At 36.3% G+C, this 23,480-nt stretch overlaps 3 protein-coding genes and 2 non-coding genes across 8 annotated transcripts; 4 read left to right on the top strand and 1 right to left on the bottom strand.

Annotated features, from left to right (window-relative positions):
- Positions 1 to 141: 141 nt before the first annotated feature.
- rps5 (ribosomal protein S5) lies at positions 142 to 4,534 on the top strand. The gene is made up of 6 exons (XM_032580158.1): positions 142 to 229; positions 1,488 to 1,591; positions 1,834 to 2,043; positions 3,845 to 3,973; positions 4,228 to 4,326; positions 4,420 to 4,534. Coding segments are annotated over exons 1-6 (612 nt in total). The 5' UTR covers positions 142 to 228; the 3' UTR covers positions 4,489 to 4,534.
- On the top strand, positions 1,632 to 1,765 carry LOC116732000 (small nucleolar RNA SNORA3/SNORA45 family). Its single transcript, XR_004341689.1, has one exon. It is a non-coding gene; the product is annotated as a small nucleolar RNA SNORA3/SNORA45 family (small nucleolar RNA).
- LOC116731989 (small nucleolar RNA SNORA3/SNORA45 family) lies at positions 4,014 to 4,146 on the top strand. The gene has a single exon (XR_004341679.1). It is a non-coding gene; the product is annotated as a small nucleolar RNA SNORA3/SNORA45 family (small nucleolar RNA).
- A 1,028-nt stretch (positions 4,535 to 5,562) lies between the features above and the next one.
- Positions 5,563 to 12,708, bottom strand: ddah2 (DDAH family member 2, ADMA-independent). 3 transcript variants are annotated; one of them, XM_032580153.1, is made up of 6 exons: positions 12,565 to 12,708; positions 11,505 to 11,956; positions 10,116 to 10,304; positions 8,772 to 8,891; positions 7,490 to 7,633; positions 5,563 to 6,266 (listed from the first exon to the last, which is right to left on the bottom strand). In XM_032580153.1, the coding sequence occupies exons 2-6, from the start codon at positions 11,802 to 11,804 to the stop codon at positions 6,147 to 6,149; spliced, it is 873 nt and encodes a 290-aa protein (XP_032436044.1). In that variant the 5' UTR covers positions 11,805 to 11,956; positions 12,565 to 12,708; the 3' UTR covers positions 5,563 to 6,146. The 3 variants fall into 3 exon arrangements, with proteins under 3 accessions (XP_032436044.1, XP_032436046.1, XP_032436045.1); XM_032580155.1 differs by having other exon boundaries at positions 11,505 to 11,827; XM_032580154.1 differs by lacking the exon at positions 12,565 to 12,708 and adding an exon at positions 12,299 to 12,412.
- LOC116730734 (prostate stem cell antigen-like) lies at positions 12,430 to 23,404 on the top strand. Of its 2 annotated transcripts, none has more exons than XM_032580160.1 (3): positions 12,430 to 12,536; positions 20,122 to 20,241; positions 21,436 to 23,404. In XM_032580160.1, exons 1-3 carry the CDS (start codon positions 12,476 to 12,478, stop codon positions 21,645 to 21,647), a joined length of 393 nt encoding a protein of 130 aa, XP_032436051.1. In that variant the 5' UTR covers positions 12,430 to 12,475; the 3' UTR covers positions 21,648 to 23,404. The 2 variants fall into 2 exon arrangements, with proteins under 2 accessions (XP_032436051.1, XP_032436052.1); XM_032580161.1 differs by lacking the exon at positions 12,430 to 12,536 and adding an exon at positions 16,582 to 18,616.
- The last annotated feature ends 76 nt before the right edge of the window (positions 23,405 to 23,480 follow it).

Below are 23,480 nucleotides of genomic sequence, written 5' to 3'. Positions count from 1 at the left end.
TTAAAAATTGGTATTGATCAAATTCATAAATATACACCGCTGTTTTTAAGTCCCTGTGACTTTGATGGCAAATAGTGTTTCTCTTAGCTTAAAGATCGTAAATATCTATGTAGTAACAAACAACATTTCCCATCATGCTTTGCGACCTCATCACCGGATATCCGTCCGCGGCGCCACGGAAAGGCCCTTTTCCGTCTCAGAGAAGTGTGGTTCGGAGCGGCAGAAACTAGTGAGTTAAGATTTCAATTCATTTTTGCCTTATTTGCCACAATAACAAGTCGAAACCAACATTTGATGACATTTCTGAGCAGCTTTTATCGATACATTAACTCAGGATGGGACAATGTTCCCTGACGGCGGTTTTATTTATCTTGACCGTTCCGCTTTAGCATATGGCTAACCTGTTAGCACATGTGTCTGCGGCACATTGAGCCGTTGTGGCTTGTGAACGTCGCATTTAGTTCACTATTTTATCAAATACTCTACTTACAGCTGTTCCAACGCTATTGCTGTTTAGGTGTGAGACAAAAACACTGGCTCAATATAATGAACCGCAGCACGTTTTGGATATTTTCTGACGCTTTAGTTGTGAAAGTTAAACGGGCTTCGGCTGCGGCCTTCTTCTGAAATCTGTTTAGCTTTTAGGGATTCAGACTCGATATGAGGTCCGATCTGTTGAAATTAAAGTAATTTGAATAATTGCCTTGTTTACACACAGTGTATTTTTTGTTCATTTTGAAAAGTCTGTTGGTAGTAATGGAGAGAAATCTTAGAAGCGGATGATTTTTTTTTTTGACAATTTCTCTTAACTTCGATTCATTATTTTCTTAGTCAGTTATTTTGATGACTCGTTTGGTTTATTTTTCAACCAAGAATCATGTGCATCTATAATGTTTTTTATATGTTTTTCTTAGTCCTGCTGGGTGAATTTCACATCTGCAAATCTGTTGTTTTAAATAAATTAAAGTGTAGCATTATAAGGATTTTATTTGATTATCCACCACCCTACATTTGTTTAAAATCCCTGTAGTAATATTTTGGTGTGACATTTGGCTTTTAATACATTTTAAGGTGTGGAAACTATTTGAGTTGTGAATAAGAAAATTAAAACTCTTGCATCTTGTGAAATAATGTATATATTCTTCTGTCCATCCATCAGTCTTCTTGTTTCTCCTTCCGTATATATATTTTTAAATCTATTCTTCAACCAATTTGTCGAAGAATAAATTGGTTGGAAAAATTAATCCAAATTCATCCATTCATATATGGATGAATATGAATAGTCACCCGTATTCAAACCATGACGACTAAAAAATATCTAACAAATTCTTGGCAATTTATTTATACTTTTTAATGTGTCTAAAGGGGATTTGAAACTGTTCAATGTTGAGTTTTGTTGCGACGGTTGTAGGAACCCTAGCAAGACTTTATTTAAAAACACGGTGGAGTTTTGTGTCTGTAAAGTAAAATTTTCTCTGCGCCCTCAGTGACTGACTGGGAGACTGCCCCAGCCGTTTCCGAGACTCCAGAGATCAAGCTCTTTGGCAAGTGGAGCACCGATGATGTCCAGATCAACGACATCTCCCTGCAGGTAGCCATCAGAACGCCACTCATCAGCTAACGCCGCCGTAAGCGAGGCTAGAGTCACGTCTGGGTATTCGCCTGTTGCCCTGGCGTGCTAGAGCTCTCGTAGAGGAACAGATCTCTGCCTATTCATTGGCTGTAGTCTCTCATGGCCCAGCCAATCACCAGCTGAGATACACCGCCCACCCGAACGACTCTGCACATGTTTGAATGAGCTGCAGCTTTTAAAGGCATCTCTGTTTGCTGCAGGATTACATTGCTGTGAAAGAGAAGTATGCCAAGTACCTGCCGCACTCTGGAGGACGTTACGCCGCCAAGCGTTTCAGGAAGGCCCAGTGTCCCATCGTGGAGCGTCTGACCAACTCTATGATGATGCACGGACGCAACAACGGCAAGAAGCTGATGACCGTGCGCATCGTCAAGCACGCCTTCGAGATCATCCACCTGCTGACTGGAGAGGTACCGTCTCATGAAATCAGAAATGACCAGATGATTCTGGGTTTAATGGTGTTTTTGTCCTCTAGTTTGAGATTAAAGCAGTGAAGTGTTTCTATGATCTAACAGTAGTCTTTGATTTATAAATATTAGATGGTCTACTGTGTGTCTCAGTCTGGTGAGAGCTGACTCTGGGTTTATGTGGTACATAGTTCATGGAGCAATATTTTCTTTCTTTTTTTTGCTCCACTTCCATGTTTTTAATGCCAAGTACTCACAGGGATCCTCCAGTCTGGATATAAATATATTTTCTATGTCTGGATGAGTATGAAAAAACTAAAAAAAACATTAGTTTTAAGGCATTATCTATTCCATTGTTGGTGTGTTAATTTTGATATAAATTATGATCAAATCCAACAACTTTATTCTGTTGGATTTTTAATTACCTTCTGTCATTTATTGTCAAAAGTTTCCAAAACTCATGAATGTCTTAACATTTTCTTGAATAGCTGCTCAAAAGATTCAGAAAAATTTGGGTTAAACAAGTTAAATGTCTGGATGAATACAAAAGGAAACTGTTGTACAGAAAGATTTGTATTTCTAGGCTTTAGTTTTAAGTTTGGCGTCTTTCCTTTATTGATTGAGGATTTTTCCAGGTTGTTTATTTAAAGCCTGATTGGTGAAAGTATCTTAAATTTATAGTGAAATTATTTTTTTTAAACTGCTCAGTTTTCTACGTAACCTTTGAAAATTGAGGGATTTTAGTTTAACCACTAAAAGCACTATGAATTTAAAATTAAATAAAAAAACATCCATTAATCCCTCCATCATTCCTGTGCCCATCCTGTCATCCTTTGTCTTGTTTTTTTTAAATGTTTTTTCTATAATTTTCTAAAGTTATCAGTTTTTGAGTCACTTTTCCAAATTGAAAAGCTCATAAATTTTAGATCCATCCAACATTAACATTAAATATGGAACCTGGAAAACCTCAGACTAAAATGAACAAGTGGACGAATTAATGAATGTGTTTTATTATTTGATTCCACATTTATCTTAACGGGAAAATTAAATAAATAAAATGTATGAAAATAAAAATATCTCCAAAATGAAAACTACGTCTATCAGATTTGACTCCAATTTCCATCCACTACTAAATAAGAGACTTTCATAGGTCAGATTTTATAAATAAAAATATGCAAAACTGACCGATTTGGTTTCACATCCACAGATGACCAGGTTGTGGTTATCTGTGATCACAACCTGTGGAAAAATAATTGTTCTAAATTAAATGTGTAAAATTCCCAAAGTAAGTTGCTCTACTGTTTAATCTTCCTCGTTAAATTCACCTTTAACCTGTTGGGAAAACGGGAATTATTTATTCCAGCTCTTATTATTCTTTGTTTTTGATACTTGTTCTTTACATTTTTAAAACCTGATGTAAATTTAGGCAAGTTTTGCACTTATGTAATTAAAAATTGGCTGAAAATCTGGTTAAAATGTAATATTTGATTCCAGAAACAGTAATTCTTGAAAATAAATGGTTTAGTTGCACTTCTATCCGTCTGCATCTCAAATGATTTAAACTTTTAGTGGAGACGTTGGCAGAGAAAAGCAAACGTGATGCAGGTTGTAGCTTCGCCTGGTCACTGAAGAAATGATGCAGCTTGAAGGCAAAAAGGAAAACATTGAATTATGATATAAAGGCTCCTATTTTGCCATCATATAAAATATTTTCTTGTACAAAACAAACTAAGAGGAACCTTCTGAGGGTTTGGTCGACGTTTCCTCCAGGTTGTATTTAAAATTTAAAATCTTCTGCTTCCAGAATCCTCTCCAGGTGTTGGTCAACGCCATCATCAACAGTGGACCTCGTGAGGACTCCACCCGTATCGGACGCGCCGGTACCGTCAGGAGGCAGGCTGTGGACGTGTCGCCCCTCCGCAGAGTCAACCAGGTAGAAAAGTTTAATCTTTTTTTAATTTAAATCCATGGAAAGTGAGGCTAGAGTCACGTCTGGATATGATCCGTTGTCCCGGTGTGCTAGAGCGCTCACAGAGAAAATGTCTTTGCTTATTCATTGGCTGCAGTCCATTAGTGACCCAGTCAATCACCAACTCAGACACACGACTCCACCGCATGTTTTAACTCAACTGAAACTGACCCTGGACTCTCTCAGGTCTTTAATCTGTAACTTTCTGCTGTCTGCAGGCCATCTGGCTGTTGTGCACAGGAGCAAGAGAAGCTGCTTTCAGGAACATCAAGACCATCGCTGAGTGTTTGGCTGATGAGCTGATCAACGCAGCCAAGGTGACTCAAAGCTTGAAATTAGACCATATTCAGCCTGGATTGTGTCTTTCTGCCTCAGATCTTCTGAACTTTTCTTTCTGGTTACTTTTCCAGGGTTCTTCTAACTCTTATGCCATCAAGAAGAAGGACGAGTTGGAGAGAGTCGCTAAGTCCAACCGTTAAACATGTTCGCTTTCTGACTAAACAAATAAATTTGGGGAAATTTCAACTAGTGTGTGTTTTGATTGGAGTAAAGCGAATATTTTTGGTACTATTGTGAAAACGAAAATTAAAAACTATTTACTACTTTTTTTAGGTTACTATGGCTGTGCCTGCATAAAAACATTTCGATTTGAAATGGGTTTCTTCAGGATGCCACTTAGTGTGATTTTAAACTTCACATAGTAACTGCATTTAATAAAATTTACTGATATTTAATTATCTTTGAAAAAATAACGAAGAAAATATAAAAATAACAATGTTAGGTTTTTGTTTTTTACATCAAGTTAAATTTAAAAAAAAACTCCACTTCTAGGAGCTAAACTGAAACAAACTATTTGTTCTGTTAATTAACATCACAAATTAGCGTTTAATAATTAGTTATCTGATTTGTCTGCAAAAAAAAGTTTTAATTACTGATCATCAATTAATGGTTTGTTGAATAAAAATGAGTTCCAATCGATTAACCAGTAATGTCCGCTTTTTTCTAATTTTAGTGCTGTAGTTTAGCCGCCATCCACCAGAGGGCGCCGCTGCTCATCAAGCGGAGCCGTTGGTACGGAATCAAAGATGGCGGACACGCACAGAGTTGGGGGTGTGGGGGGATGGAAAATACGCTTTTATGCGGCTCTGATTTGTAATGTAAACACTCGATAAGCTCCTTAAGTTATCACTAACCTTCAACCGAGGAGCGGAGAGAATTTAATAAAAATTACGTGTGTATGTACGAAAGCGAAGATGTGTTGACATAAAAGCGGATGAGATGGAAAAATGTAACGTGATGTGGGGAGAAACAAAATGCAAATAAGCAAGGTTAATTTTTATGTTATGGAAACACGGTCCGATCTTTTGACACAATAAAACTCGGGATTTTAGGGATTGAATTGAAGATTAAAGTAAAAGAGATCAGCTAGAAAAAGCCCGATCTTTGGTTTCTAATCCTAATCGTTGTTTTTGCTTGTATTTATCGTAAAGTTAAGAATAAATGAAAACGACTTAAGTTGACTTAAAATTGTTGTAATTAAATGAAGACTGGAGTCAGGGTAAAAGTTAGATTTTATTTCCACAACTACAAATGTATATTCTAGGAAGCTAAAACATCCTTAATTGAGCAGCTAGGTGTATTTCACTAAACTAGGACTACACTTTGTAATAAATGAAATACAGATGAGTCATTTCAGGTCTTACAGCTGCACCTTAAAGGACAGTGATTATAAAATTAAACGTGTTCATCGTTTCAAACCTTTTAAGATGAAATGTTTCAAGCTGAATTGAATACTTCAATTAACTTTTATTTTTACTTAGATTAATATGTGAACAGTTATAATTCTCTGTAGTTTTTTTAAAAAGTGGTTTAGATATTGTGCTTGATTAAAAATATAACACTGCAAGTATAAAAAATTCACTAAACCATCTGGGTTTCTTCACACTTGTCATTTTGTTACTGTAAAATGAAATGCCAGGAACTGAGAGTAGCTGAACTTTCAGCAGGGGGAGCAGCTGCACCACAGATCTCTGTGTCCTGAAACCATTATTATTAAACACTGTTTTTACTTTGTGGGCCGTGACTAATGAGCCACCAGAATAAAAAGCTGCGTGATTATGCGACGGCAGCAGCGTCCTCAGAAATACGTGTGCTTTCTGTTGATGAGCAGGCAGAGCGAGGACAGAGACGCTCCCAGCTTGGATGCTTCGCTGCAGGCCGTCGGCAGCAGGGTGTAGTCCGGCAGCTTCTGGAAGGCCTGCAGAGAACCGACAGGAAACGATTCACTCATCCAGTTACAGAGTCATAACTGGCTCAGGCTAATGCAGGAGGAGGGGGATAACGGCTGCTGGAAAGCAGAATGGTTGAAATGAATCACTGGCATGGCACTCGTTCAGGATCGGAAACTCGGTTGGACTTGAGCATCTGCTTATTGCTAAAATCAGGATTTTACTTTAGTCCAGGGTTTCTCAAACTTTCTCAGGCTGAGGACCACTTAACCCACCTGTGTCAAACACAAGGCCCGGGGGCCAAATCTGGCCCACCACACTGCAAAAATATACTATCTTAACAAGTACTTTTGTCTAGTTTCTAGTGCAAATATAAAACTAACTTAAAAATAACTTAAGAAGACATACAGGCTTGTTTTAAGAAAACAAATTCATTGAAATTGATGATTGACTTACAGTTTAATTGCAGTCTCAGAAATTAACTCAAAATTAACAAATTGCGGAGGTTTTTTTACGCTTGTACATAACAGAGTTTATTTACATTTTTTTTTAGAAAAATGGCCAGAAACATTGGCTGTAAGTGATGCCAACTCCCTCCTCCAGGTGGCAGCATAGTTTACTTCTACCCTTGTTTGACAGTAATATCATATTGCAACAATTTTTGCAAATTTTTCTAAGTAAGCACCAGAAAAGTTTTGATTCTTATTGCAAAATAAAAAAATAAAATAAAATTTAAACGTGAAATTCTGGTAGGACTGATCGATGTGAAAAGATGTTCAATATTATTTAATTTTAAGAAAAACTTATCAAATGCAGAAACAGTTTCTGGCACAGCCGGCCCTTTAATGTGACCCAAACGTTTTTTGTTTTAATTTATTATTGCAAAATTTCTACATTTTTCGTACAGTTTTGGCTTAATATCTGCTCTGAATATGTTCTTTCAGCAAATTGGTCTTTTTTGAGTTTCTACACTCCAGTTAACGATTAATTGAATACTTAGTTGACGATTATTTCAAGTGATTAACCGTTTCAGCCCTAATTAGCTTATTTCCTCATAAATATTTGTACTTTATTCTTTAAATTCCGTTTTTAACCTGAAAAAGAGCAAAAACGTTTTATATTCAACATTAGTCAATTTTGAAATTTACAATCCGAGGAAAGTATTTTGAATATTCCAGGACAGCGAGGAGCCATTTTTCCACCTAGATGGATCTAATTAGTAATAAAACATTCGTCGCTGTGATGAACTCACAGGGACGCTGTCGGGAATCTCCTCTGCGGGCCGGTGCAGCAGGAAGTCCCGTTTGGACGGGCCTTTAACGTAGATGCAGTTAGCCGCAGATTCCTCTGGGACGGTGAGAACGTCATAGTGGTGATCGGTCAGCTGCTCCATCACCTGAAACCAACAATCACACACACTAAACCTCAGCTTACCAAATAAAATAATAAAAATCAATTGTTTGACCGCTTGGAACAAGTTACAGGTTAATTATGCTTGTTTTTATTCTTAAATTCACATTTTGCTATTTTTTTACTTCCATTTGGGACTCAACTACTTCGAAAGTTGTTTTTTTTGTTGCTTTTTTTTTTTAAGTTAATGTCTTTTAGTGTCTGAAAAATTTGTTGTTTCAAAAACTTTCAGAATGTAACAAATCAGCAGGAACTGAACGTCACCTAGCAACCCCAGCCCGTCACCTAGCAACCCCAGCCTGTCACCTAGCAACCCAAATGGAGCTCCAGCACGTTTGGGCTGCTGGTTTTATCATTGTATGCTCTGTATGATGGCTGCTGGCAAAGAAAGGTGTTTTGTTGTTGACTTAAGCCACTTCATAGATGTACGGTTGTATAATTTGGGAATCCGTTTGAAGCCATTTTCACTTGTGAGTTTAAACGTTGAGTTGGGGGCGTGGCCAGCAGAAGATTATTTGGATTTAAAGTGACAAAACACCGTAAAATCTCACTATTAGGAAAAATGTAATGAACATCCTATCTTATTTAAGGAAGCACAATATGTCACCTTTAAAAAAAAAAAAAACAGGAAAAGAAAAACGTAGTTCAGGGCGTCTTTTTAACCCACACTACAAAAAACAGTTTCCAGTGTAAATATCTTACTAAACTTCAAATAAGACAAAACTAACTTACAAGTACATTTTCACAAAGATATAGGAGCTTGTTTTAAGTCAATAATTCTTAAATATTGATTTTAAAAAAGTGCAAGTTCATTTGTCAGATTATTTTACGTATATGATGGGAAATGTCTCGATATAAATTTAATAATCTGCCAATGGAACAAGTAGTTTTTAAAATCAATATTAAGGAACTGTTGACTTAAAACAAGCCTCTATATCTTGCTGAAATGTTACTTGTATCTTAGTTTTGCCTTATTTAAAGTTATTTAAAGATATTTACACTAGAAACTAGACAACAATAAGATTTAGTGTTTTTGCAGTGTAGATATTTCATTCACAAATCAAAATGTTACAAAGATCCAACATGTGGGAGTGAAGCAGCAGGAGGAAACGGTGCGCTCTCACCCTCAGGGTCTTCTTGGCGCCGTCACCGCTGCTGATGATGATGGTGTCCGGTCCGCCCATGGAGCAAAAGTTCTTCAGCCTGGCGCCGCCGCAGACCGGGACGGTGGACACGGCAAAGTCCTGAACGGATAAGAAAATTTAAAGATAGACGTTTCGAGACCCGAGTTTTATTTCAACAAATCTCACTGGTGCAGCATTCAGTCAATGCTAACCAGTTCGTGAATTATGAAAATCTTTTATTGAGAAACACATAAAAGTTTAATGTTTCCGTCTTTGTCAAGAGTCATGACAGCCGTAACTTTGTGATGAAAAATATTCCAGCTGACAAGCGACTCTTTATTAAAATCAGATTTTAATCAAGATTTCTATCCATGTTTTCAGAAAGAAACAAAAGAAGAATGAAAACTGGGTCAAATTCCTCTTAAGGAGAAAACATATGAGCATGACAAACGCTTCCTGTTAAATCCCCCGCCCAGAGCGCACAAACACCATCCACCCAAACAGCATCCATAAAACCAGCTGTGTGTGTGTGTGTGTGAGAGAGAGAGAGAGAGAGATGCACTCAGCAGAAGTGGGGAAAATCAATCCTAATGTTGGTTCTCATCAGTCCAGAGGGAGGGCAGCGTGCGGCCCTTCATTATCCCGGGAATCAGGCGACCTCATTCATCACCGCTCACAGACAAGAATTCCCAAAATGCAATAAACCAAATGACCACCTGCTCACTTTGGCAGCGGCTTTCTGTTTACAGTCCTGGCAGCGACCCGGCCTCTACCGCACCGCCCAAATGTGGTATTTTAACACTTTTTGTTTCCTCCAACGTCTCTGGAAGAACTTTAAACTTTGGGAGTTTGAAGGACTTTAAAACATCAGCCTGGTTCCAGGCAGGTGTTTTAGTGACAAACGCTTCATGACAGATTTCTGTCTTTAAGACTTTAACGCTTAAATCATCTGTTTCTGGATAAGACACTAGATTTTTTAGGAGGTTAAACAAATTAGGAAGCTGGAGAAGTGGAGAGAAACAGAAGAAGTGCCTGGATTTTAAATTATTCACAGCAAATGATCTGAAAGTTCAGGCCTCAGACTGCAGGAAATAAAAACTAAAAAAAGGTTTAAAAAGATGAGAGAAGATCAAAAATCACATGGACGGACGGACGGATTCAATCTTTAAACAAATCCAACGATTATAAATATTCCAGTTTTTCTTGCCTTAAATTCTCCTACAAAACTTCTCCAGATTCCCCCAGACTGTCAGGTCCCTGAACGCACCGCTCCTCCATCGATCATCCATCCACTTCTCACCAAGTTCCAACCAGCTTCTCTTTGGGAAGTCTGCTGCTCCTTACCCTGAAGGTGTCTGCCAGCACCTCGGCTCCTCTGCGGTTGGTGTGGGAGGAAATCCCCACGAAGAACTCCCTCCCTGTGAACAGGACGTCGCTGCCCTCCAGCGTGGCGCCGCCAGAGTCGCCTTGTTCGTCGCCCATCTCAACCACGGTCAGGCTGAGCTCTGACATCACCCTCCTCACTGCGTCCGCCTGAAGAAGAGCAGAAACAGGCACAGGAAACGCCCTGCTGTTAAACTTTAAATGGGCTCAGCTGCCGAAGAGTTGCAGTTCTTAAAATCAACACTAGATGGCAGTGAACACAACATGCTGCTCCTTTAAGGGTATTCTCTATTCATTTGAAACAGGCTAAGTTTGAACTTACACTTTCTCAGAGTTGTCAGCCAAAACTTTGCATTGAGTGATCGACACATAAGAGCAGATCTATTCAATCCAATTCTATGCAACATCATGCTTTATTATTTATTTTACATTATATTTATTTCCTAATAACACTTTCTGAGCCACTTGAAATAAAGTTTGTTGTTTATTTTTATGTTCAACTAAGGTAGTCAACCTATTGCTTTTGTCCATTTCAGTTTCTTTATTATTTATTTTACATTGGTTGTTTTACTCATAATTGTACTCACTGAACAAATTAATGTTGCTTTTTTATGTTGACCAGGCTGATAAAGCTCTTGAAATTTGCTGTACTGGTGCAGAGTTATTAAACAAATTTGTACTTCAGTACACTTATATCTGTGTTTTCAAACAACATTTCTCCAGTGGTCAGCCTTTATAGACCGAAGCATAGCTGTAGCAACATACAGAGCAATGGTTGATGGATAAATAGAACTTTTAGTAAATGTAAAGACAAAGTAAAAGTCTGGAAATCCAAATGTTTTTTTAGTCTCTGCCTACATAAGCCAAATAGAACAGATTAGTAAACTTATAATAAGATATTTTTCCCATGTTTTTAGTGAAATAATCTGCCAATGGAACTAGAACTTGGTTGCTAGGTTACTGGCTGGGCTTGGCTGGTGTTGCTAGGTAACGGTGCCAGTGGAACTAGAACTTTCTCATTCATGTTAAGGAATTATTTACTTAAAGGAAGCTTCTATAGCTTGTTGAAAAGTTACTTTTAAGTTATTTTTGTCTTATTTCAAGCGTGCTGAGATATTTGCACTAGAAACTAAAGCAAAAATACTTGGTAAGATTTAAAGTTTTTGTAGTGTAGAGTTTGGGGGATGTGCTCCATCTTCCTGGTTTTAGTTAGAACCTCAGCAGCAGCTGCAGCAGCCAGTTGTTCAACTGGCATATGCCTTGGGCCGGCCCTGCCCTGCAGCTTCTCTTTCCTGAAACAGTCCGTCGCTTCTGAGCCCCACTGACGGATTTCCTCGTGTGCTGCGTTACCTCGCTGCGTCTCTGCTGCTTGAACGGTCTGGTGATGAGCGCCGTGTCTCCCTGGATCACCGCCACGTCCTCTATCCTCCAGCTCTCCGGCAGCTCGGGGTCGGGGGGGATTTCGATCAGCTGCAGGCCCACCTTCTGCCTCAGCGCCCCGGTCAGGCAGCCGAACTGACGCTGGGCTTTGGCCTGGTCCACCGTGACCTCCCCGTTCTCACGGCCCTCTCCAGCTGTTTTCCCAAAGGTCTCTGGGATGCCTCTCACCACGGCGTGGGTGAAACGGCCATAAGGGCACATGTTCGCCATGACTCCAGCTCAATGCTTCTGCTCTGCAAGGGGGAAAAAAAAACTAAAGTGGGTTTTCTCCGTCCAGACACAAGGAAGAGGAAGTGGGGATGTTTTAAGCAGAGATCCTCATCCTGGTTGGTTTCTTCATCGATTATCTAATCCAAGCAGACCTAAGAGAGGAAGAGCAGCACATTAGCATTCAGGGCACAAAAATACACTTGTAGCTAAAGATTTGAACGTGAAAACAAGCTGGCATTGTTTAGAGTTGGAATATCTGATAAGACTGGGATTTGCTGCAGCTTTTCCCCAGATGTGGGACAATTGGCCTTTTATCATCTTTCCTGTAAGTCACAGCAGCCCCCCACAGAGAGCCTGCAGAGAGGGAGCGGGTCCCCCTCCATACAGGATGTTTTCTTTAAAACTAAAGCAACAAGTGCTCCAAATTAAAATTCAAGTATTTTTTAGGACAGAGCAACACACCAAACATCTCAGGAGTACTTTTAAATGCTTACATTAACGTTTCCCTCCTTAAATCCAGGTCAGAGTTGCATTAAAATGTGAGCGCATCGTTAGCAGAGTTCATGTTTTTATCGTTTTAATCCCGTTTTTGTTTGGGTTTACCCGGCTGCAGGAACCAGCGTAAAGCTGCGCCGCCCCAACAGTTCAGCAGATTTTTCCAAACACTTCTGATGATGTTCCACATCTTTCCAAAACAACAGTGGAGAGGAAACCAGCCGGGTCAGAAAACAGGTAAAACTCAGAATCCACGCCTGCTCACCTGTTTTAATTGTGTTTTTTATGCCTTCTGTTGTGTTTTTCCCAGTTTAATTTAATTTCCACGCCAGCTCTGCTCCCGTTACTCGCTGGATCCCTTTTTCTCTGCTGACCAACCGGAGAGTCAAGAAGGCGACTGTGGATAGGAGGACTTCCGGTTGGGTTTTTCAAAATAAGGCCATTAGCTAACCGGAAACGTGAACGTTGAGCAGACGTCATACTTAATCAAATGCGTTTTAAAGTGACAGATCGCAGTTCGGTGGGCAGATTTTACTTTACAAACGGGGATAAATTATGAATATAATGTTTTAAATAAGTTAAAAGTGTATAGTTCAAACACCAATTAAATAATACCCACAGTTGAAACCGTCTTATTACTACAGCAGAAGCTAATACTTACAAGCTTTCTTATCTTCAGTTTTGGGACTACAGCCAATCAGCATCAAGGAAAAATAAATAGAGCTCCTGGATTGGCTGCTTTGCACACCAGATAATTCCCGTTTCCAAAGATGCATCTTCTTTCAAATCTTCTCTACAAATAATTAGAAATTATATTCCACAGAAAAATCCAGAATTAGCAAACAAAATAAACTTGCTAAAGGACAGAATAATGAAAGAGAATCTTTTTTAGATTTACATTTATATTACTTTCTATAATTTCTGTTATTTATAAGTTACTAGTACTTTCTACTTACCTTCTTTAAGCTCACATTTTGGTGACAAGATTTACTGTAAATTCACGTGATCCCCAAATTACATAAAAATCTCAGCAAATGGAAAATAGCATTAAAAAACCGTTTAAAATTGAAAGGTGTGGTGTAGTAAAACCATTCTTAAAAATACTTTTTTTTCTTTCTTCAAAACGTTACTCAAGGACATGTAACTGAGTAAGTAGTTACTACCCAGCGCCTCTGATAATAAATATTTACTTCTCAGGTAGGAATTGGTCACAGTTGTGCTTTTATTTTTTGAAGCCCAGTTGCATGACTTCCGGTTTCGTGGTACATTTGAAGGTGGCTTGAAGCGGCTGCTCTCCCGGCGCCCCCCATCCCCCACCGCCCTGTCCAGACGCTGATGTTTTAAATCTCAGTAATTAATCATGACTACGAAGAACCAACCTGTCTTACTTTTTAGCCCTTTAAAAAATAAATTAAATAAAACACAGTAATCAAAAGGACCACGAATCAACTCGTAGATGTTTTCCCTAACTTAACAAGCATAAAGAAGATTGAATTAAGTTAAAATGCCAAATTAGTACACAAGTAAATTAATAAAATCTTCAAATTTGTGAGGTGTTGACCACATTAGTAAAGTCTGTAAAAGTTCAAATTATTTCAGAAATACAATATGAGAAAAAGACAAACAACAACAATAATAACAGTGAAGTTTTATTCTATGACTATGATTGCACAAAGATGTTAAAAAACAATACGTATTAAAAAAAAGACTTTAAAAATGACCAAATTTATTGCACATGACATCAAAGCTTCAAGAATATAAAAATAAAATGATTTAAAAAAAACATAGCAATGCAACAATAATGTGCAAAATTGCCAGAAGTAGCAAAGAAATGATCCAGCTTTAAAACAAACCTTATAAAATGAAACAGGAAGACTTAAAGTTATCACACACGAACTGAAATCAATATGACACTTCTAATACGACCAAGAATGAACAAAAACACAGATAAAATAATAATGAATGCAATGTCAATGATTAAAATAGAAACAATTTAAAAAGTGCAATTATATCCATTATTATCTTGAGTTTTTGTCAAACTTGTTTCTCCCAAATTTACCAATTTAAGTAAACTAAGCTCCGTGTTTTCAATGTTTTGTTCTTTAATGCTGCAGCTTTTGTCTCTGGCGCCTGAATTAAAGACAGATTTGTGTTTTTCAAAGATTAAGGAAGCCTCTGTAATCCTAAATCACCGTCTCCTCAAGGGCAGCCGCTGCCTGAGTCACATTTCAGATTATTTGACTGCAGATTGAGGAATGTCTGCCAACTTCTCCAGCCATATTTGTGTTTGTGACATGGTGACAGATAATCTGTCCTTTCCTGAAATATGGGTCAAACGCATTTGAAATGATTATCTCTGATAATGACGCTGAAACCGGATGTTAATAAACTTTGTGGACAATTATTGGTGACATTTGATTAAAAATGTTAGTTTTTTAGTAATTTTTTTTGTAGATTTTAACCTGGGAGGGATTCACTGCGTGCAATTATGGGCTGCACAATATTCCCGTCTAGTGACTGGATTGAGTTAGTGCAACACTGAGGGAGAGACGGGAAGCAGACAGAAACTGTGAGGTGGATTTAGGAGCGCAGGGATGGAGGATGGTAGGCAGAGGCTGCAGACAGGATTAAAGACTCCATCTGTCCAACATGATCCTTCAGAAAACACACAAAACAAACCAGGCAACACTAAATCTGTCCAAAAATACAAAAAATGAACTATTTACAAACATTTAAACAACATGAATGTTGGTTTTCACTCCAAAAATATTCAATAACAAGAAGATTAATAGTAGGTTTATTATTTTTAAAGGATTTGAGTGTATCATTTTTCAGAATTAAAATTAATTTTATTGTCATTGTACACAAAGAAAGCACAACAAAATAAATGAAAAAAAAAGCAACTCTGGAAGGAAAGTCAAATAACTGAAGAAAATAATCAATACGTATATCTCAATAAATATAAAAATATAGCATATATCAGTTAATTTACCCTTAACTGGGATTTTTCCATCCCAGTTAAGGAAAAAAAAAAAAATTATTTTATTTTCCTTATAAAATATATTTTTCCAGCTACGGAAAAATATGTTAAGGAAAAAATTATATATTTATAATATTTTTTATATACCGTAAATAAATATATACATTTTTATATATATTTCCTCCCAGCTGACTTTATGTATTTATTCATAAAATTTGTATTTTATTAAATATTTATATTTATATAATAAATAAATAATAAATTATTTACATATTAATAAAATAATCTTATTAATTATTTTATTAATAAAAGCCGCTGCTGAGCGCTCTCTGGCCACCAGGGGGCTCCAAACATCACTCTACATAGAATTCTGATATCAAAATAATACATTTGTTATGTCCAACGTCAAATCAATATAAATATTATTCAAAGACAACACAAGTGAACACAAAATACGTTTTTAGATGAAAGTATTTATCATTAAAGGACTAAAACAAATCAAAACCTAAACCTATTAACTGGTTAGGCTTCTCTATAGCAACAAATGCAACCAAGTGTTTGAGATAACGATAAACAAACCTGGGTTAGTAAAGTGAAACAAAGTTAGAACAGTAATGTTAAAGCTGCAGTATGTAACTTTTATATATAATGATTTTTACATATTTGTTAAAACTGACATCATTTTTTGACAGAACGATATGAGACAGATAATCTGCTAAAAATATGAGCTTCTGTGGTGCTCCCAGTGGTAACTAGAAACAACCAATCAGAGCCAGGAGGCGGGGCTTAGCGCTGTCAATCACAGTCTTGTGCGTGAGTTTGTTCTCTGCTATGCTGCAGCTAGCATAGTTAGTCAGTTATGGTGGCGGAAAAACGGTTTTCCTGTAACGAAAAGTTGCTTCTTGGCATTTAGCAGCGAGTACATGAATTGATTGACAGCTGTAAGACCCACCTCCTGGCTCTGATTGGTTGTTTTTGGTCAGTTTCTTCAGACGGCTACAATTACTCAGGGAAAAGGTGGATGAGATTAATCTTTTCACAAATTATCTGTCTCATTGTGACAGTTTTAACAAATATCTAAAATAAAAACATTTTTTAAATAAAAATCAAGTACTGCAGTTTTAAGCTGAAGCATTATGACCAACTATAAAAAGACCAAATAAACTAGAAGCATGTTTAAAGGACAGCCTCTCCAGAGGAGTGTTTTTCGGGAGCCGTTTTGGCGTTGTGTGTAGTTAATCGACAGGAAAACGGTTAACTGGGAGTTTCTGTTCGACCCGCTCCGTCACAAGACTTCAGTCAGCAGACCGTCCTGCTGTCGGCCTCACGTCTCCCATTACCGCCGCAGGATAACTAAATTAAACCGGCTCACTGGCTCTGTCTCTGCCCAACATGCTGACTTTCTCTCATTGTCTGCTGACTCTCTCTGCTCCCTGCTGACTTTTAGACGTCCATTTTCTCTGACTTCCTTCTTTGTGAGTTCAGTGACTCTGTTTTGTTTATTTCTGTTTTCAGAGTAATCTGGAATCAAACTACAGAGCTGAACCTGCAGGATTATTATTTTATTATCTTTTTAATTAGCATATTTAAGATTTCCACTGGTTTTTATTTGATTTATTTATTTCAAACTGGTTTTTAAAAACAATAATACAAGCAATCAGTAGGACAGAGAAAACATGGGCATACATAACCTCCTTGAACATAATAATTTATTTACTACTTACTTTTCTGTTTGAGAAGATGCAGGAAGAAGTGCCCTTATTGAATCCTACCCCTTATCTTAATTTAATGAAACATATTACCAACTCAGTAATTATATATATTAAAAAATTGCAATTAAAACCATGTTATATATTCATGTGCATGTTCAGTATACTGGGCTAAAGAGCCAACAAATAAATGATATTACATAGACAAAATGATTACAAAATAACTTATAACAAGACAAGAAAATCTTGTACTAATAATAGTAGTAATAATGACAATTATAAATAATAACAGCATCAGAATAATTACCAACTTCTTTTCAATGTACACCTTTAAATTCTTATTAATCTGTGTTATATAACAATAAATAAAATGTTAAGAAAAGAAACAATGATAATAATGACAGTAAGATAACAATAATAAGCTACTAATAAAGGTAATAGAAACGCAAAAGAAAGAATATTTAAAAGAACAATAAGTGATTTACTCATAGCACATTTTTACCCAAAACATTAACTTTATTTTAAATTTTAGTCCCTTTCATGACATTTCAGGAACTTTTCATCTTTATTTTCTTATTTCTAAATGGCACTGAAGCACATTCAACTTGGGGTTATTTCCTTGATCGCTTCATTTTTTTAAGTTTTTGTCACTTTTGTCTGTTCATGTAAGTGTAGCAGGTTTTTATTTCAACTAAATTATAGACGTGACGTTTGTCAAAATGTGTTTATTTATTCTTTGGATGTATTTAGTTTAGTCAGGAAGTTGCTTCTCAGGACATTTTGTTGATATTTTTTAAGTTCTGTGACGTTGCTCTTGACGGTTACCATAGTAACCAGTAACCTGTTAGGATCAGCTCGGTGTTTACTTTACAAATATGATATTTTACTATATATTTTAGACAAATTTAATCATATGCAGTGTTTCATGAGTAATTCTGCTATGTTTTGTGTTTGTTTTTTAAATTGTTAACATTATTAATGTTGTCCATTTTTACTATGTTTAATTTTATAAATGCTAACTGCTGCTAACTGCCCATTGGGAGCCATTGCTTTTAGTTTGTTTAGGGTTATTTATTACATTTTATTGAATGTATAGAGGCAGAAGTTGCTGGATTGATGTTAACCACTAACTTGATTTTCTCTTTTGTTGGAATAAATATAATAAACCTGAATGTGTCTGTCGTGAAGTCAACCTGAGACGGTTACATGAACATCCAAACTTTACTTGTAAATCTTCATTTTTAGCATGTTTTTCAGCATGTCAGCCATTTACAATTACCTCCAAATTAAATTAGGAACTCCCAGGAGGAGACGCTGACTGCCAGAGACCCACACTGGACAAAAAGGACAAGAGTGAGGAAAAGCTCAGGTGATCCGTAGACAGGAACACTGAAGGAGCAACCTTTCATCAGATTAATGAGAAAATAAAACGACGTGAGCAAAAGTAGAGGAGAAATTTAATTAGGGAATGAGCCGGAGGTCGTTTCAGATAAAGCTGTTATAGTTGTAGCATCCAGGGAAGCAGTTCCTTCAGCTCCTGTTGGAGAACCGAGCAGAGGGACTTTAAAGAAGAATCATGACTCGTTTACATCTCCTAATTGGACTCCTGAGTTGTCTTCACCTGGCAGGTATGACCTTTACCTCCAGGAGAGTTACATCTAGCAAATATTAATAGATCTATTCTCTTTTTAACTAAAAAAAATACTCATTGAAAACTACTCTTGTGTCAGAATAGGAGACACAAAGAAACTTTATAATGTTCTTTAAATGTTTTTAAAATCCTTCATTCATTCAGTTCTTAGCAGAAATTGGCTTTTTTTAAATGATAAGATAAATCTTTATTGTCATTGTCACAAGGACAACAAAATTCAAAGAATGCCAAATGACCTTGTTTAACAAAAACACACATAGATTGGATTTCTTTCTCTGAATTTGAGGATTCATTTTAGATCACAAAGACAAAAGAAATCTGAATTTACCTGAAATGATGGTTTGTTTGTTGTTGCGTAATTTAACAGGAGACATTTGTGCTTGATGATCAGGAAGATTTAATACTAATAGATTTTATAACGGCTTTCAAATAAAATATTGAGAAAAATTGTTTCAAATTGTATTTTTTTTTGTTTAATGATTTATTAGGTTTTGATTGGAAATAAACTAGGAAGTATAAATTAAGGCTGGAATGTCTTATGTTGGCTTTCTTAATTACTTTAATGTGACACCCAGTTAGAGTTTAGTCAAATATTATAAAAAAAAAAAATTCCTGTCCATTCAGAGCATACGATTAAAGCATCAGAATGTGTTTGTTTTAAATATAATTAAATTAAATTACTACAGTATTCTCCTTCACCACTTGATTAATTCATATAAAAGTTATTCAGTGGGAGACAATAGTGTAAGTTTTTATTTTTATTTTCATTTTACTGGTTTAAAATGTAGGAACGAAGGGAGGAAATGGCAAATGAAGGTATGAATTGATGAAGGAATGAATTAATCCAGAGAAAAAGAAACGTCCAAGAACTATAGACCTTTTTTATTTAAAAACTTTTGCAGTCATTTTTTAATATTTCTATTGAAAGTATTCAGTTAACCTTCCACATTGTAGTTCTCCTTTAAGAGTGAACATCTTTTATTATTATGTTAAAGAATAACATAACTCCACTGAAATCAGCCTTAAATTAAATGATTACATTTAATCAAAAATAATAGATGTGTCTGAAAATATTATGAACAGTGCCCTTTTTGTAAATCACACATTACACAATTTATTATTATTGTTGTTTAATTATTATTGTTTAACGGTGTGTGGTAAACCGCTGTTTCATAGTAAACATTTGAACAAACTTAAACACATTCCTACTATCATTTTGTCCACCAGGGGGCACCAATGATATTTATTATCCACAAACTTCAAAAATCTGTTTCCTGTATCACTAACAGCCTTTAATTTCCCTGAGGGATGAATAAAGTATTTTTAATTGGTTTAGTTTGAGTTTATTTTGAAATTAGTTTCTCTGCTGATCAAATATGGCAGAAATTCAGATCTGTTAACCGTTAGCAACATAATCTGGTAATGAATTATGCACACAGATGGTTCCATTTAATTTAAATCCGTCTTTTTTTCTCTCTCCAGGATGTTTGCAGTGTTACACCTGTGTGTTTCCTGCCATTTCTCCCATGGACTGCATGAAGTTTCCTCTGGAGTGTCCTGCAGGCCAGCGCTGCCTGTCCAGCGTGGCGACAGGAAGGCGAGGTCAGAGCCTGTCAAAATAAAAGCCTTTGTGGGAATAGTTTGTCCCACTCTGTTATAAAAACATCTAGAGATTAAAATCCTTTGTGTGTCACATTTGATGTTTGGTTTTGAATCGTCTTTTCGACATCGCTGGAAGGTAGCAGAGATTTCTGTACCTGGTTTTCTCCGTAGAAACAAAAACAAAAGAATGACTCAACGCTCTGGAACTCAGATCCGTTTTTCATCAGGCAAACTGACAGCATAATGTCATTAAATGATCTAAAAATAACCGTAACCTCTAAAAATATCTGGGAGTGGCAAAGGACTCCCTGTGTTTCATCAGAGGTGGAAGGAAAGAGGTGAAAGGTTAAGGTCTAGTGCTGATAGTTTACAATGACAGAATCACACTGATAACTTTTCTTATAGGGATCGTTTTAAATTAAAATATCAATAAAAGTTGCTTGTCTTGTAATTTAATTAATTATTTTTCAGTGCCTTATTTAAGTAGAAAAAATACCAGGAAATTTAATGTGCATGCTCTTGACCAAGCATGTTCAACCTAGAGTCCGGGGGCCATTTTGCGGCCCATGGACTGATTTTATGCGGCCCCCCGCCACCACAAGTCAAGAATAAATTAAATAAATTATGAAAAAACTACAACTTTTAAATTAAAATCTACTTACAAAAACGTTAGATGCAACACAAAGTGGTTATCTGTCTGGTTTTCTTTCATTTTCATCGTAAACAAAACCACATTTACTCATTCATTTATATTTTGCAGTACACTTTGGTGCACCCAAATCTGCTTTTAATTGCTGTGTTTAGTATTTTCAAATTGAGATCTATATCCTGTTTTTATTGCTTAATAAAATAGACTTAATATTTTTTCAGTTTTCTTCAATTGAGCCCAAATATAATAATAAACACACCAGTAGCCTTTAATTTAAGAAGGAAAACGTACAAAAACAACTCGAGGAATATTAGCTGCTAGTTAGCTTCAACCGTATCAAAACTTAGCGACTGAGTGTGAGATATAATCACAAATTATTGTTTGCTCATATAAGTTTCACTGCAACGGCAAAGAAATGCAGTTTTTGAGCAAACTTATACAAAAATATGGCTGTTAAAACTCTCATTGAAAGCTGGTTTATCTATAAACCATCTGCAGCATTTTCGCCACTAAATCCACGATTTGCTCTGTTTTTGGTTCGCCAGGCGCCGTTCAGCTGACGATATACGAGAAGAGTTGTGCCGTCCCGACGCAGTGCGGCTTGGCCGGACAGAAGTACACCTCAGGGGTGTACTTTAACTACACCAACGACTGCTGCGACACGGATCTTTGCAACGCCGCCGGGTCTGTTGGTGCCCTGAGCCTGAGAGGAGCGCTGCTCTGCCTGCTGCCTGCACTCGGCCTCCTGCTGGTCTGAACAGAACCACCAGAACCACGGACCGCCTCTGCCTCCAAATGCCTCTTTAGAAAAGAAATGGCTGAGATGTTAAAGGAAAATTAAGTTTAATTCATCACAAGTTGCACCATCAGTATTATTTGTTATCCAGCAGCTCTTCTAGAAGATATTTAAGTGTAAAACAGGTGGAAAACATTCCTACTGAAAGATATTTATCTAGAAAGAATGTTAAAAATAATTAAATGTAACTTTTCCTGACCTTCACCTTAAAATTTTGGTTCTTTCTGAACTCTTAGTCAAATTATAAACTGAGGAGCATAAATTATAATTCACATTCTCCAAATCAAAATATCAGGGCCATAAGAAGAAATAAAATTAAATTAACTAGAATATAATCATACCAGAATAATGACTTTATTCTCAAAATCTTATACATTATTATTTTTTTAGTGTAGTCCTAATTCTCCGTCATATTATGGTTAATAATAGTAGTAATTGTTATTACTACTATCACAATATAGTGATATAAATTGCGACAGCCAGCTAAACAAAGTTGGTGGAATCAACTGACTCACTCTTTGGTTGCCTAGCAACTCGCTCATTATTCTTCGGTTACCTAGCAACAACTTGCTGAGGAACTTGCTGAGCAGCAGTTTCAGGTTTTGCCTCATTACTGCTTACAAATAAACAGCAGCATGGGGGATAAGAGGGAAGGTCATGACAGCAGTTTGGCAGCATTTCAGGTATTTAAAACAAAAAAACGAATCAATAATTATTGATATTCTGATATGAAACGCTCATGTGTTTTTCAGCGTTATTGTCCAGCTCTATGTTGTTCTGGCTGGATTAAGACCAGCTGTTTAAAAAAGATAAATAAATGAAAAGTCAGCTTGTATGAACTCAAACATGTACAATGTGACGGTGAGAGGAGTTGCGTTTTCAGTTTTATGCTGGTGGTGGTGCTACAGATCATCTGATTTTTGTCAAGTTTTACATGTGAAGTGTTTTTTTTTTAAGTTCCTGTGAAGAGATTTAAAAGTCCTACTTCTGTTTGTTTTTTAAGTATCTATATGAAAACAGGTTTGCCAGATTGTTCTGTTAGATCAGCTAACATTAATGCTGTTTGGTTTCCCTAAACAAAACATTTTGTACCAAACGATGTAGAATCAGTTCTTTTCTCTTGGGACTTTTACAAATGTGGAGATAAATAATAAAAGCCCTCATATTTCTAATTGTCATTATTATACAGAATCTTCATAGTTTTAGATTATATCATATTTACACTGGTTATTGTTTGGACCATTGATTAAATCTCAGATTATGACCTCTGATCGAACCAAATATAACGAAGCAGCTCCTTTGTTGGTCAGTTATGTGAAGCATATTAACATATTCAGCAAACTACATAAAAAAATAACGTGTAATATTCATGAGAACAAATTATGACATGTTCAGCAGGAACTTCCTTCTCCGATTTCTTTTTATGTGGACATTTCAATAAAACAATCCTCAAAACAAGCCAGAAATAAAAAAGGATGCGTTTTATTATGAAGATATTTTTATTGGAACATTAATAAAAGTAAAATAAAAAAAGGTTTCAGCTGTGAGTTCGATTGTCCTTGCTGCCGCTTTGATTTTTTTAACTTCATGATGCCGTTAGCATTAAGACAGAGTGAAAAATCACAACATCAATAACAAAACATGAAATGAAACGCAGAAAATAAAAATCCAACACATTTCCTGGTCCCTGAAATTGTTTCAAATACATATTAAGAAATGAGAGTTTCTGCTATGATTGGACAAAAAACACAAATAATGATTAACAGTGAAGTTATTCATATTTAATCCCTTTAA

This window comes from Xiphophorus hellerii, chromosome 13 (assembly GCF_003331165.1).
Source record: "Xiphophorus hellerii strain 12219 chromosome 13, Xiphophorus_hellerii-4.1, whole genome shotgun sequence".
NCBI classification, from domain to species: Eukaryota; Metazoa; Chordata; class Actinopteri; order Cyprinodontiformes; family Poeciliidae; genus Xiphophorus; species Xiphophorus hellerii.
This window is presented reverse-complemented; position numbering and strand designations above follow the sequence as displayed.

What these genes read in the sequence shown, in the direction of transcription:
- LOC116730734 (XM_032580160.1), top strand. Translation starts at nt 12,476, where the DNA reads ATGATGTTCCACATCTTTCCAAAACAACAGTGGAGAGGAAACCAGCCG. An exon ending in CCAGCCGGGTCAGAAAACAG is followed by an intron (nt 12,537 to 20,121) that starts GTAAAACTCAGA and finishes TTCTCTCTCCAG; the next exon opens with GATGTTTGCAGTGTTACACC. An exon ending in CGTGGCGACAGGAAGGCGAG is followed by an intron (nt 20,242 to 21,435) that starts GTCAGAGCCTGT and finishes TTGGTTCGCCAG; the next exon opens with GCGCCGTTCAGCTGACGATA.
- ddah2 (XM_032580153.1), bottom strand. Translation starts at nt 11,804, where the DNA reads ATGGCGAACATGTGCCCTTATGGCCGTTTCACCCACGCCGTGGTGAGA. An exon ending in AGCAGCAGAGACGCAGCGAG is followed by an intron (nt 10,305 to 11,504) that starts GTAACGCAGCAC and finishes GCTCTTCTTCAG; the next exon opens with GCGGACGCAGTGAGGAGGGT. An exon ending in GCGCCAAGAAGACCCTGAGG is followed by an intron (nt 7,634 to 8,771) that starts GTGAGAGCGCAC and finishes TGTTGGTTTCAG; the next exon opens with GTGATGGAGCAGCTGACCGA.
- rps5 (XM_032580158.1), top strand. An exon ending in TCCACCTGCTGACTGGAGAG is followed by an intron (nt 2,044 to 3,844) that starts GTACCGTCTCAT and finishes TTCTGCTTCCAG; the next exon opens with AATCCTCTCCAGGTGTTGGT. An exon ending in CCCTCCGCAGAGTCAACCAG is followed by an intron (nt 3,974 to 4,227) that starts GTAGAAAAGTTT and finishes TGCTGTCTGCAG; the next exon opens with GCCATCTGGCTGTTGTGCAC.